This window comes from Zalophus californianus, chromosome 7 (assembly GCF_009762305.2).
Source record: "Zalophus californianus isolate mZalCal1 chromosome 7, mZalCal1.pri.v2, whole genome shotgun sequence".
Classification (NCBI taxonomy): domain Eukaryota; kingdom Metazoa; phylum Chordata; class Mammalia; order Carnivora; family Otariidae; genus Zalophus; species Zalophus californianus.
Window position 1 is genome coordinate 49,564,396 of NC_045601.1, and position 20,792 is coordinate 49,585,187.

The following is a 20,792-nucleotide window of genomic DNA, read 5'->3' on the forward strand; positions in this document are numbered from 1 at the left end:
GAGTTGATGCATGAAATGCTCTACAAGCCTGGCATAGAGCAAAACATTCAATGAATAGTAGCTGTTAGATCTCTATAGAACCTTGTGAATGTTTCTGGTGGATCAATTCCTAAAAGTAGAATTGCTTGGTTTAAGGGAATGTGTATTGTCAATATTGAGGCAATACTAATTTACACTCCTATGAACAGCATTTGAAAGAACCTATTGTCCCTCACAATTGCTAACACTGGATATGATCAAATTTTTATAATTTTGCCAATCTAATGGACAGATATAGCATCTCATTGTGGTTTTAACCTGCGTTTCCTTGAATGCTAATGTGGCTGAGCATCTTTTAGAGGAAAAACTGATTTCCCTCCAAGGCTGGCTTCTGACCCACCAGCAAGAAGAAAGCATCTGCACCACCTTCTCCCTTCTGATAGTTTTTCACTGGCCATTATATCTTGAGTGCTTCCCTATATATTTCAGTTTATGGGAACCACTTTTTTAGGACCCCCTTGCAACTCCTCCTTTGTTCACACATGATTTGTCAATGTTAATAGAATAGTTTTTTTATGCATAATCTAAAATTAGTAATTTTTCAGGATCCTCTCCTGATTTTCACATGGAAGACTTAAATGATTCAGGCAGAAAGATAATGTCCTATGACTTTTATGAAGGCTTTTACTAGAGGATAATATAAAGGATTTTTCAGAGGAGACTATAAAATTCTGATGAGATCTTACCATCACCTTCTCATATTGATGCTAAAAGGTTTATCCAGAAATTTTTCAGCTGGAACTTGAGGATGGGTCAGTGGATCATATGCAGCAGGTTAATATCATAGACTGATGAGGAAGATCATCCTAGAGCACACGCTTTGCCCCTTTAAATGAATGCAGTTTTCTATTTGAAGCTGTCTATCAAATGTAGTTTCCTAACAAATATCATACTCTCAAGGTTGCCATCAACAGCCCTTGGAACTATTAACATAAATTTTTCAGTATCATAGGAAACCTCTTAGCCTTTCTTGTAAAAAACCTTAAAAATTCAACTTCATAATAACAGATACACAATCACTATAGATTTCACTTCTATTTCTTGGTAATTAGAATGTCAAGTGTTTGCTAATCTTCTCTCATATTTGCCTTTGTATCAATAGCTTAAATAGCTACCCATAAAAATGTGTGGCCGCTGGTTTAAACTTTTATCAAGGCCCATGCATAGCAATTTGGGCTTACAATAATTTATTTTCATAGTAACTTCCTAATATTCCATTTTATGTGTATATTTTAATTTATTTAACCATTAATAGACTTTCAGTGCTTTCCAATTTTCTCCCTTTATGGGTGAAGATCATTATACATTAGTCTTTGATCGCATTGCTGAATAAATCTTTACAAACTATTGTTAGAAATAAACTTACTGGGTCAGGGCAAACTACTTTCCAAAGAAGTAACTCTACTTTCTACTCCCCCCCATGAGTACACAGTACCTGTCTTACCATCTATGTTCTAGCCTGGAAATTTTTCATAATTTTTATGTTTTTAAATTTAATTGGGGACATGGTTTCTCATGTGGTGTTTCATGAGATAATGAAGATTTTATATATTACAGTAGACATCATTCTGGGGTATCCAGCCAACCACTTCCTTTTATGAGAATTGATTCCCTACACCCAGGGCAAGCCCAGTAATTTAGGTATGTGACCTCATCTACCTGGATATAGATGTTTGGACCAGGGTAGATCATGTGAACTAAGCTGGGCTATCAGATTTCCTTCCTTAGAAACTTAGAACCCAGAGACAGTAGTCTAGGCTGGTCATTGAATGGAAAACATGTAAGCCTAAATGCTCTATGTTAATCATGTACAGAGAAAGAAAGCTGCTATGTAGAAAGAGAAAAAGGCAGAAAGCTGTCCTGCAGAGAAAGAAAAATGAAAGCAGTCTGAGAAAAACAAAGCTGAGATACCAGAAACATTTGGAACAGGAGTGCCTTGATTCTTCCTAGCTTTGCAATTCCTGATTCTTGCCCCTGGTAGAATCCCGCTATACTATACTATCTTCCCTTGGATTGTGTAAGATACTCCCATATCCTTATAATGTATTGCCCTCATTTGCTTAAGTAGCTCAACTAGTTTGGCTATTAAGTGAAACAAAAGAATCTTACTGCATTGAAACAGACCCCCAGAGGGCACCTGGGTGGCTCAGTCGGTTAAGCCTCTGCCTTCAGCTCAGGTCATGATCTCAGAGTCCTGGGATCAAGTCCTGCTTTGGGCTCCCTGCTCAGTGGAGAGCATGCTTCCCTCTCTCCCTCTACCCCTCCCTCTGCTTGTGCTCTCTCTCAAATAAATAAATCTGAAAGAAAAGAAAAGAAAGAAAGAAAGAAAGAAAGAAAGAAAGAAAGAAAGAAAGAAAGAAAGAAAGAAAGAAGAAAGAAGAAAAAGAAAGAAAGAAAGAAAGAAGAAAGGAAGGAAGGAAGGAAGGAAGGAAGAAAAAAAGAAAGAAAGAAAGAAAGAAAGAAAGAAAGAAGAAAGAACAGAAGGAAGAAAGAAAGAAGAAAGAAAGGAGAAAAAGAAAGAAAGAAAGAAAAGAAAGAAAGAGAAAGAAAGAAAGAAAAAGAAAGAAGAAAGAAAGAAGAGAAAGAAAGAAAGAAGAAAGGAAGGAAGGAAGGAAGAAAGAAAAAGAAAGAAAGAAGAAAGGAAGGAAGGAAGGAAGGAAGGAAGGAAGGAAGGAAGGAAGGAAGAAAGAAAGAAAGAAAGAGAAAGAAAGAAAAAGAAAGAAAGAAAGAAAGAAAGAAAGAAAGAAAGAAAGAAAGAAAGAAAGAAAGAAAGAAAGAAAGAAGAAAGAAAGAAAGAAGAAAGGAAGAAAGAAGAAAGGAAGGAAGGAAGGAAGGAAGGAAGAAAGAAAGAAAAAGAAGGAAAAACAAGGAAACAGACCCTCAGAGAAAAAAAAATACACTGGTAAAGTCAGAGTCTAGTAGGGTTCAGAATCCCACATACACAGCTATTCTAGGTTAGTAAACTGAGTCTCTGTGTTACATGGTAGTGAAGTAATTGAATTATAACTTGTCTTAGTATTGGTATGATTATTATTCAGAGCGTATATCCACGGACGATTTAGAGTGGTTGCCACATATAAATATACCAGAGTTGATTACTTTCTGCCGCAGACAAGAGAATGTCCTAATGGATTCCCACACGGAGGCAGAGAAAGGCAGGGCTGGTCACGGAGACCTCATAGTCCAGTGGCCCCCAGCTTTGCTGACCCTGCAGTTGATTCACAGTTGCTCTCTTCCCATAGCAAAGTGGATGCACTGACTGAGAAACAGTGAGATCCTCTCCATAGCAATGGAAAGGAAGAGGAGCCGCCAGAGTTGGGGACTGGCCCTAACTCCCCACCAATCTCTCAGCCCCACCCTCCTGAAAAACAAAACCCCATCCTCCAGCAAGGCATCAAAGGTCATTTCTATCTGGCAATAGTCTGTCTTCCAGTTTGCTATTTACTCGCCTGTTTTTCCAAATCAATTTTCAGTTCCTTAAAAAAAAGAAACTCACCTTTCGCTCCCCTTTCTCTTCCCCATCACACACGGCCCGTGGAGGGCATGCAGAAATACTCATGTCCTTCCACGTCATTTTTACCTAGTAGGTATTCAGTAAATATTTGCTTGGATAAATGAATAAACGACAGGATGATAGATTTATTTGCATTTACTTTAATTTTGCTTCAAAAATTTAGACTAGATAACCTGAAATATTAGCCTATAGTCTCACAGCTCTTAATTTTAAAATCAGCAGTGCAATTTTAGGAGCACAAGGTAACTGTTCTATATCCTGTCACGTAAAAGTTTACTACTTATCACCAAAAATATTCTTAAATATTTTGAAGGTGTTACTAAATATGTTAGTAAACAGCCTATATAAATAATAATGGTGAGTTAAAGAAATATTGTTGTCTATGATATGAGGGTTTTATTGATTGATTCCCCAGGGTTATTTTATTGTCAGTATTTCCATTTTTCACCATTGGCTAAAATGTGCATTTAATTTAAATGATAGAACAATTATCCCTGTGGCTTCAGGTTAGCTCTGCTCTACTATCACAGACGAGAATTTTGGATTTGTTAACATACTGTGTTTTCATTTGTTTGTTTGTTTGTTTAATACTACAGCTCCTGCTGTCATCTGCTTAAGGAAAGAGAGGGGCCTAATATTTCATGAATGGAAAATGCACAAATAATATACACTTTCAGTATTTTTTATTTTTATTTTTATTAATGATAAAGAAATCACAAAGGAACATTTGCTACTAGTATATCAGTTTTATCCCTTAATATGATTTATTTCCTATTCTTACAGGGAGAGAAAAGTAAAGATGCACCTTCGGGGGATCCTGCCAGCCTGAAGTTCCCAGAGAGGAATGTTCCAAGGGATTCTTACTGCCACCTTTCCAACAGTCCTAGAGCAATAGAGCACGCCTATCAGTATGGAGGGACGGCCAACAGCCGCCAAGAGTTTGAACACTTAAAAGGAGATTTTGGTGAAAAGTAAAGTAACACACTATCCTTCCAGAAACTTTAGGCCATGGCTGGACTTCATTTGCCACATGCCATCTTTTTCCTGTGATCTTTCCTTTCTGTGCCACTTAATCCTATTATTTTATCACCAAAATAAATGCTAAATACTATACAATTCTTACTTTCCAATATAGTACATTCTCTGCGACTTTCTTCCCAAAAGTAAGATGCATCAATTTGTTGCATCTTAGGATGTCTCCTAGGAGTTTGCTGTATTTTTATCAAAAAGGAAAGGCATGGGACGCCTGGGTGGCTCAGTCGGTTAAGCGTCTGCCTTCGGCTCAGGTTATGATCCCAGGGTCCTGGGGTCGAGCCCCACATCAGGCTCCTTGCTGAGCAAGGAGCCTGCTTCTCCCTCTGCCTGCCTCTGTCTCTCTTTCTCTGATAAATAAATAAAATCTTAAAAAAAAAAAAAAAGGAAAGGCAATCAAAAAAAGGAACACGGGGCACATTTCAAATGAGTCATCATCTAACCTTGATATTACCTTCCTTCCCCCCATATAAACTGCTTTCAGATTGAAAATGGGGGTGCCTCTGAACCGCTGGAAGGTTAAAAGGGACACTGAAGACACAAAAACCACTTGTATCTCGGCTAGCCCTCAAGCTATCCGTAAAACCCAGCACCTCTCCCAGTATTCCGCAAATCTCCAGGTTACTTAGCACTTTGAAGATTTCTTTTCCTAGTGTTAGCACCCAAATATTCTTATGTAGGTCTTAGTATCTCTTTCAAACATCCATAGAGTCAGTAAGTGACCTCTAATGCTTTCTAATTTGCTGTTTGCGAATAGGCAGTATCAGTATTTTGTATTCACTGGGAAGAATTTAGAGTTAAATCAAACTAGAAATTAGCCTAATAAATGTATCTTATCTATGTGGCCTGGAGCTAAATGCCTAGAAGGTGTTGTTTAATTCCTCACATTCTGATGGCTATTTTTGGCCTGTGATATCCACTGATTAATTTTTCCTGGGAAAGACAAATTGAACCTGTATTTTAGATAGCACACAAATCATACTGTTTCTATGCAAACTTCTATATGCACATTAATTACGACTAGTATTTTGTCCACATGAACAAACTCAGTGCAACCATATTTTCAAAGCAAGACACATTATGGTCCTTAAGTGAAACAATGCTTCCTTAAATGTGGAATGTAGCCCTGCTCTATAAAGTAGGGAAAGATTTACATTTTTAAGTTAGTCATGCTTTCCCAATATTCATGAATAATACTAAGGTATAATGAGAAGTAATGCTGCTTGGGATTCGATAGAATGGCTACTCATTCTTCCTTACCCTATGTTGCTGTGGGAAACTAGAGATTGCCCTCAGTCTCATTTTACAGATAGTAAGCTTTTTCTTTTCCTTTACCAGATCTCAGTTCTCCATTCGTCTGAAAACTCGTTCCTCCCATGGGATGATTTTCTATGTCTCAGATCAAGAAGAGAATGACTTCATGACTCTATTCTTAGCCCACGGCCGCTTGGTTTTCATGTTTAATGTTGGCCACAAGAAACTGAAGATTAGAAGCCAAGAGAAATACAATGATGGATTGTGGCATGATGTGAGTTGAAGGCAGAGAAGAGTATTGCCAGCAAATAGTCACAATTGTCAAATGGACTGACATTAATGCCCACTATTGGTCTCTCTAGAAACACCCATTTTAAAATTCTGTTGCCATATGCTCAGAGTTCAATTTTGAGAAAATTTTTTAATTCCTTATAAAAATCTTGAAGCATATTATTTAAAAAGAGATACAGGCTGCATGTAATGTTTTTTAGTGTAATTATTTTCACCAAAGAACCAATGGCAAACATAACCTGAAGTTTAATTTCTAACAATTTTTCACTTGTTTTCCCAGTGCCTGTGAGTTTCTACATTTCAACAGCAATTGCTGGGTGTCTTTTATAGGCTAAGCCATGGAAGATACAAAGTGAAGAAAAAATCTGTTAGGAAGCTAGGATACCACAGGGAGAATATCTAAATATTGAAGCAAATCAGTGTTACATAATGGAAAGAGTAAGAAACATAAGATGCATTAATCACCATAAATTTAGGAGAGGGAGAAACCAAGTGGGCTGGCCAGCTGCCAAGAACTTCATTGAGAACTCTACTAAATACATGTAAGCTGTATTCAGAAATTAAGCCTGTAGCTTTAAATCAAGCTTTAAAGGAAAAAACAATCTCTTAACCTTCAGAGAAAGGATCAGTTTTTTTAAAGAACTTCTGCAGGTTTTCCACAGCACTGCAATAGCAAAGTTTGGAGAAGAGGCACCCGAGCCTCCCCCCGAATCTTGGGATGCACTTGACATGGCCTGTTGTCCTTCTCTCCATCCAGGTGATATTTATTCGGGAGAAGAGCAGTGGCCGACTGATCACTGATGGCCTTCGAGTCCTAGAAGAGAGTCTTCCTCCTAGTGGAGCTGCCTGGAACATCAAGGGTCCTGTTTACTTGGGAGGTGTGGCTCCTGGAAGGGCCGTGAAAAATGTCCAGGTAAGCCAGGCATGACCAGGTCGAGCCACTGGCTTTTAGAGCCTTAACACTATTTAATCCAGGACCTCGCTTTACCATCAGCTAACTGGCAAGAATAGAACTGTAGTTTCGCTGGATATAGGCTATCAAAGTGAGTATTGCCCCAGGGGATGTCTGTCTGCCTCTGGCATTACAAAGTCAGGAGGGATCTTTTGATTCTAAGGTAGAGGTGAGATGAAACAGTTTCAGAGGTCTAAACTGTCATGAGAAGTCATGTCTCAAGGAGATGCTTATTTGTTCAGCAAGTGCACATGATTTTTGTGTAAAAAATACCAAAAAAATAGAAGAAAGAATGTCATTCCATTATATATCATTGAATGACAAAATACTTTGGGGCCATTCTGTAGACTATGATTTCATTTTTGTTCCTACATACACACACACACACACACACACACGATTTGTAAATGTGCAAGGAAGTGTGGTTACCCCTGGGGGGAGGGGGAGAAGCGGGGGTTATAGTCAAAAGCATGTTATTTCTGTACTTTAAAAGTTAATAATATTGCACCTTTACAAAAATATTTAGCAATAAAGGGAATGCATCAAAGGACTAAATCTTTCTTAACATAAATATAGATTTGACCTCAGCACGAAAGAACTGATGCATTTCTAAGATTCGCTAATATATGTGGATAAAGCAAAAAAGGGGGGAGCGCATGTTATAGTGAGATTTTAGGCAAGTAGCCCCAATTTCATGACAACTCCTTTAAAAGAAAGGTTTCCAAAGCAGTGTGAAATCAGTTGTCCGAAGAGGCCCAAGTTTCACATCCTGAGGTATGATAAATGTTCAACCACAAGATCAGTTAATGGAGCCAGAAATGCAAGCTTTCTGCTGTTTATTTAACCATGGTAGATTTAATGGTTAAGAACTTTGCTAGCCCTCGGGCGCCTGGGTGGCTCAGTCATTAAGCGTCTGCCTTTGGCTCCGGTCATGGTCTCAGGGTCCTGGGCTCAAGTCCCGCATCGGGCTCCCTGCTCCGCGGGAAGCCTGCTTCTCCCTCTCCCACTCCCCCTGCTTGTGTTCCTGCTCTCGCTGTCTCTGTCTCTGTCAAATAAATAAATAAAATCTTTAAAAAAAAAAAAAAAAGAACTTTGCTAGCCCTCATCAGCATTAGGTGATCTGGGGGCCTGCTGTCATTCTTGAAGGAAAACAAACAAGGATAGTTCTAATATTTAATTTCAAAACCATAGCTGCAACTTATTTGTCAGAGTATATGTAAAAATGTTCATAGCTAATGACTGCAGGCTGACATCATCAAATACAAAATCCCAGCTTCAAAGAACTCATTAAAGAAGCAACTACCTGGAAAACGACTGACCCTTCGGGCAGCTAGATAAATAAGAGAGGGGACTGCGTTGTTTCTCTCAGGACTCGAATCCCTTCATTTTGTTTCCCTTTGGTGCGCACCCATGCATGTTGAGAAAATGGATTTTAAGAAATGTCTTCTTCCCTCAGATCAACTCGGTCTACAGTTTCAGTGGCTGTCTCGGCAATCTTCAGCTCAACGGGGCGTCCATCACCTCGGCTTCTCAGACGTTCAGCGTGACCCCTTGTTTTGAAGGTCCGATGGAAACGGGGACCTACTTTTCAACAGAAGGAGGATACGTGGTTCTAGGTAACAGTGACTTCTGCACAAAACATGAGTCATGAAATACTTCTTTCCTAGGGGTGGCTGACAGGGAAATTGGGCTGAGAGTTAAAACATCAGAATGCCAAACTCACTCAGCCCTAGAAAATGGCTTCTTTCCAGAGGATCCCCTTTGTCTCCTCCTGCCACACCCGACCAGGCAGGCGTGCCCATCCCTGTTTGCTTTCCCTGACTAGAGCTTCTCCACAGCTGCCACGCCTCTGGTGTAGATGTAGCCCATCTTGGCCCTTTTAGGATTTCCGGTGCTGCTCTGTGGTCTAATCTGTGTCAACTCTGAGCCACCCTGCTCTCATCTTTCTCTGCTCCCTCTCAGCGAGATCCGTTGTCCCTCCCAAAGCAAGTTCCACTCCCTCCCTTTGCTCTGCTGCCCCATCCTTCAGAAATTGTATTTCTGGACTTGTATTCTCCTTAACTATTACTCTCTCATTCATTCAACCAAGTTTTTATTGTATGCGTCTGGCGTGTCAGTCCCTATGCCAAGTAATGAAACATAATAGTTCTAAAAGTAAATACATTAAGTCCTAACAGACTATACACAATCACCACCCAAGCCATTCCAACAAATACTCTATAGAGCAAACATTAGGTATGTGGAAGGCACCGGGATTGGAACCCGCAACATCCCCTGAATAAAGACATGACAACGCAGCCAAGTGTAGCTTCCCAAACCGCCCCCATGTCCAATAGAATACTGGAGGTCGTCTTTCCTCTCTTGGTCTAGCTCATGATTTTACTTTCCTTTCTCCTTCTTTATCCACAGTAAAGCACCTACGCTCATATTTCTCAGCCTCTCGTTGGATTTCATTGATAAGAACTCAAAGGCTTGGACAGCTCGAAATGCATAGCAACCTGCACAGTTTATGTTCTCCATAAACATTAACTAATAGCAGGAAAAATTGAAAAGTGATTGATAAGGAGACATGTCAAGTGAATATTATTAGGATGCCCAGGTTTGCAACGCGGCTCCTAGAGTGAGCACGGCCCTTCTCAGTCAGGATTCATTTTCTGGCATCATGGCAAGAGCAGCTCCTGCCGCTTCTGCTGCCCTCGCTTTATCTTTCCTCTGAAATGCTCTGCGGCACTGGCACCAGTGATCTTTATTAAGACTTATTTTAAGATACAGATCGGATCAAGTCACCTCCCTTGCTCAGTGACAGCAAAATAAAGTCTACCTCCCATACTTGAGTAGGTGCACCCTTCCCCTGTGGCCTTCCTCACTCGCCGGGCCTCGCTTTACCCTGGTCCAGCCGCACTGGCCTCCACAGTGCTCTCTCCCAATGTCCCAGCCTCCACACTCGTGTTCAGACTTCTTCCTCTGCCCGGGTTGCTCTTTTCTCCTCCTCGCTTGTGAAATAGTAAACGGTCCTTCTGGTTGTAATCGGTTTCTCCTCCCCTGAGAAGACACGCCATGGCACCCTTTCGGCATGCTGTCCCCACCCCACGGCCCACCGCCGGAGTGGCGTGCTAGTTATCTCAGACCCTCACGGAGCTTTCCACGGTGTGTCTGACGTGGGAAATGCCACTTGCGGCTTGTCTATTAAAAAAGGTGTCAGACTTTCAAAAAACGGCTATAAAAATGTATAATTACAAAATCACACCACGGTTACAAAACTTAGGCTGCTGCTCTTAAGAGCTAATATTTCTCTCCACAGATGAGTCTTTCAATATTGGACTGAAGTTTGAGATTGCATTTGAAGTCCGTCCCAGAAGCAGTTCTGGAACCCTTGTTCATGGCCACAGTGTCAACGGAGAGTACCTAAATGTTCACATGAAGAAGGGGCAGGTAGTGGGTTAAAAACCGTTTTAACAGTCTGTCTTCTCTGCCCTTGAATGCTAGGTCGGATGCATTTTTATTTCACAGAGTTATTCCATCAGTCTTTCCTAACTGGGGGGGAAACAATAATGGGGAAGCTACACATGAAATTTAAATGCAGGCAGTACTTAGATTCAGATTCCTATACTGAGAATTGATTTGATTAGAGCAAAGAGCCATGAAAATGTGGTAAAGCTAAAAAAAAAAAAAAAATCAACAATAACAATGGAATTAAAAGGTTTTAATGAAAGAATTGGGAGAAAACATTTTTAAATGAATGAGAGCAGCAGACATATCCAGCTGTCAAAACGAACAAACACTAAAGTATCTATCTTTCTATCTATATTTGCATACCAGGTGTGTATATATACATGTATGCATATACACATATATTATTTTCAATTGCTAGAAATCAAAAAATTGTTATAATTAAGCACCACTTTCGTCCTGAAAAAGTATGACTAAAGAATATTCATGGAAGTGTTCGACTAAATATTATGGAGAAAGCAGCATATTTTCATCACTGCCCCTAACTTAGTAGAACTGATTTTTATTTGAGTTCTGGTACTATTAAACCATAGAATGATAAAATCCTCATATCGTCCTCACTGTGTGTCAAGTACTATTCTAAATACAGACGAACTTCGTTAGCCCTCCGGTGGCTCTGTGAGGTAGGTTTCATAAGTGAGAAAACAGGGTGAGGTGATGGGGGCGCTGGGATACGAACCCAGGCAGTCTGGCTCCACAGGCCGCGCCCCCCACCAATACCTTAACCTGCCTTGTAGAACACATTCAATCCGTAAAAATTAAAGGCGTTCATTTTATTCTCTTGTTGTTCCTCTCCCCCAGCTTCTCTCCTGTTACTAGTCTGTCCTCTCACCTAGGAACGGTTTACTGTCTATAGCCTACCGAAGAGTGACCCCTTGCGTTCACATTGCAAAGCTAATCGTTTGCAGATAAAACATTGCTTCTCTGCGGTGAATTTAAGAAATCTAGTTTTATCTATATGAGGAAAAATGAAACTATATAACGTATCCTGTCTTTTTCAGGTCCTAGTGAAAGTCAACAATGGCATCAGAGACTTTTCCACCTCAGTAACACCCAAGCAGAGTCTCTGTGATGGCAAATGGCACAGAATTACAGGTGAGAAAAACGAGTGTCTTGGGCTTCTTTTATAAAGTGAGCCTACATCCCCACGTGTGGAATGATGGCTTGGAAGAACTCAGACTCTAACTTACATGATAAAATAGGGATGGGTGACAGTCTAAAAGTGGCCAAGAAAAGAGAATCAAATATTACTGTATATATCGAATCCATATGTGATTTGAAAATTTGAATACTGCCAAAATAGTCTTTGGGAGTTTTTTAAAATAAGGCATAATTTATGAAGAAGAAAACAGAGTATCCTAAATATTCTCCCTTTCAAAGGAAAGTGTTACAGGGATTGCTTGGTTAGACATTGACATTTTCAATGATATAGAAGAAAGTCTGAGGTTTATTCTGGAGTAAATAAAAGCCATCACTGTTATAAATTAGTCTCTTTCATGTGAAAATTAATCACAAAAAGTGCCATTTATGACCAGTCTTTTCCTGGTATTTCAGTTATTAGAGATTCCAATGTGGTTCAGTTGGACGTGGACTCTGAAGTGAACCATGTGGTTGGACCCCTGAATCCAAAACCAGTTGATCACAGGGAGCCTGTATTCGTTGGAGGTGTTCCAGGTAAGAGTTCTTTAAAAGGGACATGTTTCCAAATCCAAAAAACAATAAGTTCTTACAATGTTATTATAGTATTAAGAATGGAGCCATGTGTTTTCATAATTCACCTAATAACTCAAAGGATTTTATATACAACGTCCTTTCATAGGAAAAAGTATACTGGTGATTATGACTCCTTATCCAAGGATCAAAACAAAGTAACACATAAGCACTACACTTCATCCTCCTGCCCGGTGGATACTACCCTTCCTTTGCCATATATGCTTATTTTTTTTCTCTCTTCCCTTTACATATGCTCACATCCACGTAGTGAAACACATACTCGATTTTCTTCTCTAACACAAAGAAAACTCATTTACTAATACTGCTCTAGGATCTGGGAATCTTGGAGGACTAAAAGTTTGCTGATAAATACTCCCCTTCCTTACTAAGAAAGAAGGGGATCCACAGTTCTCCCTGTCCACGATTAGTCTGAATTGTGAAAACAGCTGCAGACCATAAGTTGTTTTGTTCCGAGGTAGTGACAGTCCCCAGGAGAGTTTCCCAGATGCCATCCTGCAAACATCATCAGTAACATTGCTGCTCTCATCTCCCAAGAATTGTATATAATCCAGAGTGGTGACAGAAGGACTCTTATGGACCCCCCACAATTGTTTTAACCCTCTGGAGCAGGAACCATGACCTGTGTTGAAAGTGTGTGTTGCACGCATTTCACTAACTTGGAAAAACTGAATGTTAAAGCCAGAGAGAGATAAAAAGGAGAAAACCAAGCTTTTACATCTGGAATTTGGTGGTGATTTTAAGGAAAAACTTAGCATGGTTTTTCCTTGTGTCCTAACTAGATTATTTTAGACTGACCCATGTGAAGGCAAGTAATAATTCAATTAAGAGAGTAAGAAAAAAGAGAGAGAGAGAAAGTACAGATCAAATTAAGCACCTGACCTTGGGTACTCACAAAATGGTAGCAACTAAGCATTCCTCTGTTTGTAATGTGAATTTTTCAAATACTAGTATTGACAATACCAGTAACTCCCTGATGAAATATTTGAGACGTTCCTTTTCCTTACTTCCACTATCCACGCCCATCTCCGTCCCCCAGTCCTCTCCTCCTGCTCCTGGCCTCGATTCTGAAAGGGATTCTAGCAAAGGCCACCATGGAACATCCTGTGGGCAGTGTGGAAGATGCGTCACCTCAGTTCTTATATTTCTGTACATTGCTTTCTTCCTGGAAACCACATGATTTAAAATATTTCACAGGTTCCCAAGAACTTACAGGATCAAATTCAGCAAGGTCCTCGATCCTCTGGCCCTTCCTTCCCCCTGCCTCTGGGGTCTCCCCACGCTCTCAATGTTCAATGATGCCCACCTTGCTCCAGGCCTTTAAATCACACACGGGGCCTCAATTTCTGGAAAAAAGTTCTTGCTTTCCTCCCCTGGTACCTTTTTGAGGAACAGCTTCTCCCACTCTTCTCCCAGTTTAATTCCTTATTGACCTTTAGGACTCAGCCCAGACAGATCTCTACTGACACACATGCCCCTCTCTCCCTAGAATGTGCTATGTTTGCATAGCCCTTTTGTGACACTTACCAGAGGATTTCATGGAAGTTAAATAGTCCACTCCTTGCTGCCTGGTAACATGACTTCTTTCAAAAGAAAACAAACATTTATGGTCTGTTAAGTACTGTGCTAGGCTCCGAGAGAGGGACAAAACAAGCATGGCCCTCCTTCATGGAACTTACAGCATTTGTTCTTTACTTTGCACCAGAGTACTTACTCTATCATTCAAACAAATATTTGTCTTTTTGATTTTTGTTTGTTTTCAGAGTCTGGTCCCAGCATTACACGCTGCCATCACCTCCCACTACAAGAGTTGTTAAGTGCCACAGACTGGGTGGGCAAGGTGTACCTGAAGCCGAGTTCAGCCTGCCTGAGACATATAATGAACAGCAAATTTTAGCTTCTGAGCCAGCGCACAGGGACTAGTGGGCCAGGGGGAGCTTAACCACTGCACCATTACAGCTTTTAATTCCATCTAGGAGCCATGCCAGTGAGCCTAGAACAAAAGCAATTATAATTTAAGATGAATGTCATTAATTACATCATTTTGAGCTGTTCAACATTAACTCCACTAAAATCACATCAGAAACTGAAAAAGAGTAACTGAAGGAAAGTAGGTATAAATAAATTTATAATAGGCACCGAATTCCCTTGAAATCTCAACCAGTTCTCAGAACCCTGATACTATTTCTATCAATAAAAAGTTAATGCATTTAATGAACTATGTTCCCCAAAAGTCAGTTTTACTATATAATTTAAAAATCAAAATTAGAAATAAAAAATTTTTTTAAGGTAATGTAGTTCATACATACACACAGATCTGATCATTCCTCTACGGAAAAGCTTGCATTATTCTGTATATAGTCAAGCTTTTGACCTGAGGAACGTTTGCTCTTAAAATCATGTGTTGATTTTATTAATCAGTTACTTAGGGTTCTGGGGCCACTTTACTGCCACTACCTACAATAAATTGTGTGGTGAATTATGAAGACCATAATTTCTATATGAATTATTTCCTCTAGATGATGTTCCCCGTAAACCACAGGGTGGTGAGCTTGAACAGAATCAAAATCCATGTTCTAAAACTAGTTTCCAAAATGGGCAGGAGAAATAGATATTTCTGCCCCTTATAATCGTTCCTTTTCACTTATTTTTATTCTGATGATGAAGTACACTGAGCAGCCTTGAAGAATATATATAGTCATATTGATCTAGAGACAAAGGGAAGTGATCTCTCAGCCCCTTCCAAATCTAAAACTTCATAATTATCATTCTAAATATGAAATGCGATTTCTATGATTTATTTTCATTACAAAGCTTCCGCATAGTCTTAATTTACACTGCTTAGAAAATTTATTACAGCTGCTTGATGATATTTAATTTGCTGTCCTGTTTTATGTTCCTCCCTGAGTTAGTGATTTCTAAGTGTTTTCCATCTTTTATCTGCTACTGCTCACATAGCTGTTTGTACATAATAATAAGCTTTGACTAAACGGATTTTAATTCCAGGATATTTCTAAGCTCTCTAAATTGCTTTAAATTATATTGCTTCTATCATCCAACACATTTAATTGTATCTGTACAATTAATAAGCATAAGGCTTCTTCTAGATCTCTAATTAAGACAAGGGGAGAAAGTTCCCCTGGCATATGAGAGTGCACCCATGCCCATACAAAGACTAGACTAGTTATCATTATCCTATTTATAGTTCTTAAACCCTGAGCTCAGAAAAATTAAAATTCAGCTTATGTGAATTCATTATTTTCTCATTATATTTTATGAGCTTGGCAAAAATGTGGAGGCTTAAGTGTGAAGGGTAATGATACAAATTAAACAGAAACATTAACCAAGTCTAAAAATAGTGTAGAAGCTAAAATTCCTTCCCCTTTTCTCAGTAAATCACACAAAATAAGTGAGACCCAGACAACATTAACTCTAAAAAGCATAAGCATAGGTAGATCCTGAAAATTCACTATTGAATTTTTATATGTAAGTGGGAAATTTCAGCCCTGGAAGAAAGCTGAAATACTCTCAGAACTTTGATCATGGAAAACATGGCAAAACTTTAAAATTACCACATGTTCACATTACTTCAAAGGCAGATAAAGTTCCTGAGAAAATGAGTAAATTATCACGATATTCCATTTTTGACATGTAAATCATCTTGATGATGTGAGCAGTTGTTACGTGTATTTGTGCCAGAGTGACATTTGGGCTTGGAAGGGCTCACCTGCAATCTTTGTTTTCATTTCTTTTTCCAGAGTCTCTACTGACACCACGCTTGGCCCCTGGCAGGCCCTTCACAGGCTGCATCCGTCACTTTGTGATTGACGGGCGCCCTGTGAGCTTCAGCAAAGCAGCCCTGGTCAGCGGCGCCGTGAGCATCAACTCTTGTCCCGCAGCCTGACACCCAGAGCAAAGCTGCCCCCGTACAAAGTTCTTTAGAGCACTGAAAGAAACGCAAAGCCAGCCAGGAGGAACAGCCACTTTTCCTCCCAGTGGGAGCCTTCATCTAGTTGAGCGGGACTTAAATGAATCGTCAGGGAATGGATGTTTATTATTTCTCATTTGGATTCTTACCTTGGATCCAAAATGTCTGCAGTGAACAACAATCAAAGGAGCGTCACACTTACTTGCATTGTATTATTTCCTGCTGGTGAAATTACTGTTCCTGTTTCTAACGAAATAGAAGGGATTCTCAATAAACACTGGCGCACATTTTTAAGTATGGCTAGATTCTCAGGTTCATCTTTCTTTGAGGGACGATACTTTGAATTGAATTATACCAAAATAATCTGACATATACTTTACTTTATCCTGAAAACATTTACTAATTTACATAAAATCTGGAATTAGATGGCAGGCTTGCTTTTAGTACTTTTGTTTGATCTATCAGTATAACAAGAATATTTTAGGTTTATAGCAGTTATAAGGTTTAATAAAGTAACTTTCTAACAAATTATTAGAAAAATGGAAGCATAACTTAATTTTTTCTAGAGAAGAAAAAAGGAGTTAAACCACTTTTTTTATTTCTTTAAAGGAAAAATAAAACAGCATGAGGGGGAAGCTCCTGTAAGATATTACTGTGTGTTCTATAGGAATCATAAAGGACATTACAGCAAAGAAAGTAGGACATAATCATAAAATTCTATTTAAAAGTATAAAAGTCCTTTTATTAAAAGATTTTTCCCCACATACAACTAGTATTTTCTAATTTTATGATTTTCTTAGGTGTCTATAGTCTAGAAAAAATAAGCTTGAGTAGCTGGTGTGATATTAAAATACAGAAACGGAAATAAAAGAATTATACATGAAAAGATAATCAACATTGAAGACAGAATGAGGGAAAATAGGCCCTCACAGCAATAGGATTAAAGGTATGTAAAAGGAATAACTTTTAGGGGCAAGGGAAGGGGGCATAAAATATTTTGAGGAATTACTAAGGGAATAAAATAATCTCTGACCTTGGGGAAAATATATATGTAAATTATTATCTAAGATAGATATACATATATATCTACATATATTCCCCAGCTACCCTCTAGTCTCAGGTACATTAATAATAAAGTTGAAGATATCAATGAAAATAGCTAATATCAATTCATAGAGGAGTTACTGCATGCCAAACTCCATGATAAGCTAAAGTTGATTTGATCATTACATTAATCCTATGAGGTGGCATTCGCAGATGAGAAACCTGAGACTTAGAAAAGTTAGGGATATATTGTCAGCTGTCATTCAGCTAGGCCGAAGAGCCAGGTTTCAAAACGAGAGGCAGCATGATTATCCCCTTGCTTCCTGCCTCCAGAGAACTGTCTGCCAGCTATCAGCTGTTCTCTAAAGCTGGAGTCACAAACCCAAATGCCTATAGAGCCAGTGAGTTACCTAATAAAGGAGTAAAGCTGGTAGGATCTGACTGACAAAATCAAGAGGGCCCTTGCCAGGCTTATCTAGAAAGCCAGCAGGTGCTCAACTCAGCTAACTCTCACCATGAAAGAACTCAAGTCTTAAAGGACCAGAACTTCCAACAGAAGTTGGAAATGTGAAATTTGGGGGGTTCAGAATGGCCTGAGTTTCAGTTGGTAACTAATTAAATTAAAGCAATAGCAACCACAATACCAGGCTGACCAAACAAAACCTTCTAAGAGCCATATGTGACATCTAAACTAAAAACTCTGAATCCAAGAGTCTAGAGCCTTATCAAGTACAGACTGAAACAGTGCTCAAAACACACTGCACCCTCATAATATTCCATCAGACCCAAACAGGAAGAAGTGGTTCTGAAACACCCTACCATTTTCTTTTCCAAAAGATTTTTCACAGAAGCATCCTAGAGGGCCACCTAGTTCCTCATTCTCAGCAATAGCACAAAATAAACAAAACCAGCCCAGCTGCAGACCCTGTCTGGACCTACGCAGTAGTTCTAGCAGGCATGCTCATGGACACACATATATAGACTGAAAACACAATTCTTCTACCTTCTCCACAGTTTACAAAGCCACTTTGCAGAGTTAGTATTTCACATTCTTATACTTGACAAATGAGAATCAACTGAAGCTACTGACCCATATACCTCCTAACCACCCCAAGATGACCTGAAACTTTGAATTTGCCATTCTTAAGAGCCTGATTCAGCTCTTAGATGGGACTCCATCTTCTTCCAGCTTCTGTCTAGGGAGGAAAAAAAAGTCATATTTTTTTTCTTTTAGTTAAACATAGTATATCAGGATTTCATATAGAGAAATATGGGTTGGTGCTCATAGCATTTTGACAAATTTTTGTTTTGTTCCCTGCCAGTTCAGAGCCCTTTCAAAATGAGGAGGGCTCCCATAGCCCCAGTTTGAGGGAGGAGCCCTATTTAGGCCTCTGTCCTATCTCCTCCTGTCATGACTACAGCTGATTGGACAAGAGGACTCTACTACAGCTTCCGAGTGAAGCAATATCCCATTATCTGGTGGTGTGAAAAGATGAATTCAAACAATCAGATATTTTCTCTTAAAATTCTGAATTGGGAAACATGAAAAGAATCAAGCACTTAGCAGTAGAAGCTGAAGCCAAAATAAAACTATCTGAAAGTATGATTTTAAGTGTTTACCACACACATTTATAAACACAATTTTAAAAAAAGGAAAGAAAAAGAACTTAGTATTTCCCATTCTGTAGATGTAGTATAATACACCTACCTGCCTGTTGTCTAACCATCTCAATTCTCAGCCTGGAGTTTGTAGGGAGGGAATGTATTTCAGAAGATACTCAGATCTATTTGTTTTCTGGGCCCCCACATCCTTGTATGCAACATGGTAGTATAGGGTGTCAAGTAGAGTCTTTACTATTTCCTTAAATCTGTGACTACAGCCCATAACTGGGACCATAAAACAGTAAATACATCACATCTGAAGTGTGGAGTCAATCCCTTCTCCTTTAGGACTGACTCAGAGAAATCATTTTAGCATAACCAGCAATATAACACAAAAATCCCCCGATATGCCCCCCCACACACACACAGTCTATATAAAGAGGCTAGAAGGGCAACAAAATGAGGCACCATCCAGAATGTAAACTCCATGAAATTGTGTATGTTATTCACTGATGTGTTGTAAGAGCAATGGAATAGCACTTGACACCTAGGTTTATCCTCAATACATATTTGTTGAGTGACTTTCAGGAAAGCAGAATTTCCATAAAAGTTACCCCTTACCTTACCTCCCAGTGAAATCACTCGTAAAGTGCCTAGGACTCTTGAGGGAAAAAAAAAAAAATCTGGTATTGACTCTCCACCTGGGATCCCCTGAGCCCCAGGGATCTCTGATTGCTGAGGATGTAGGGAGTAGATGAGGGAAAAAATGGTACAGCCCACCAGAGAGACAAGAAGCACTCCCTCAGATCTCTGGTAACCTTTCAAGTCCTGAAAAGTAGGGGAGAAGGTTGGCTACATGGATAAGGCCACTCAGTTTTTAAACTTCACAACACCAGAGGACATCATCCCCAGAGGACACTGCTAGAGGAGAGAATGGCTCAGGTGGCAGGTGGAGGGGTGGGATGGGAGGTAGATGAGATTGAGGAATGAAAGCCTGTTATCATCTGCCAAAGCATAGGACAGAAAAGCCCACATAAGAGGAAGTTAGCATGATATGACCAGCCAGAAGCAGCAACTGAATCCCTCAAGGAGCTCCTAAAGTATAGTAATGGTGGCTACTCAACACTGAGTGCCTCACCAAGCTAGCCAGACCATAGTGCACTTACAGTGAGCTAAATCGGCCACCTCAACAAAATATGTTTTAAAATGATCACCTCTAAAGATGAATGATTAATGAGCTGATGTCAACCTGGGGGAAGGTTATGAAAGCATGATGCCCCCAAACCTGTTTATATTCCCTTACATAAAGCCCATATCTAGCAATGTAAGCAATGTAGGAAGGCATTTACTCAAGGCAGAGGCTTTAGAAGAGTAAAGAATTCATACTGGTAAAAAACTTATTGGTTTATCCTTTTAATATGTCTTTATGATCTACAGCAATGTCTCTACTCTCATTCCTGATATCAGTAGTTTGTGTCTTCTTTTTTTCCTGATAATTCTGTTGAGGTCTATCAATTTTATTGATCTTTTCGAAGTACCAGCTTTTGGTTTCATTGATTGTTCTCTATTATTTATTTTTATTTTATTGCTCTCTGGTCTTTCTTGTTTCTTTCTTACTGCCTCTTCTGGGTTTCATTTGCCCTTTTCTGCTTTCTTAAGGTGAAAGCTTAGATCATTCGCTTGAGATGTTTCTTCTTTTCTAATGAAAGAATTTAATGTTTTCTAAGCACTATTCATCTGTACGTCATCCATTTTGATATGTTGTGTTGCCATTTTCATTCAGCTCAAAATACTCTTCTAATTTCTCCTGCCATTTCTTCTTTATTCATGGGTTATTTGAAAACCTGTCATTTAAGTATCCCAATATTTGGAGATTCTCTGGATATTTTTCTTTG

At 39.3% G+C, this 20,792-nt stretch overlaps 1 protein-coding gene across 3 annotated transcripts in view; it reads left to right on the plus strand.

Annotated features, from left to right (window-relative positions):
* LAMA4 (laminin subunit alpha 4) overlaps positions 1-16,548 on the plus strand; it is a 147,607-nt gene extending 131,059 nt beyond the window's left edge. For all 3 annotated transcript variants that reach the window (XM_027601984.2, XM_027601987.2, XM_027601986.2), the window contains exons 31-38: positions 4,337-4,524; positions 5,924-6,113; positions 6,888-7,043; positions 8,539-8,698; positions 10,384-10,514; positions 11,594-11,687; positions 12,147-12,266; positions 16,082-16,548. In XM_027601984.2, coding sequence (XP_027457785.1) covers positions 4,337-4,524; positions 5,924-6,113; positions 6,888-7,043; positions 8,539-8,698; positions 10,384-10,514; positions 11,594-11,687; positions 12,147-12,266; positions 16,082-16,227 — 1,185 coding nt within the window. In that variant the 3' untranslated portion in view covers positions 16,228-16,548. The remainder of the gene's footprint in view (positions 1-4,336; positions 4,525-5,923; positions 6,114-6,887; positions 7,044-8,538; positions 8,699-10,383; positions 10,515-11,593; positions 11,688-12,146; positions 12,267-16,081) is intronic.
* The last annotated feature ends 4,244 nt before the right edge of the window (positions 16,549-20,792 follow it).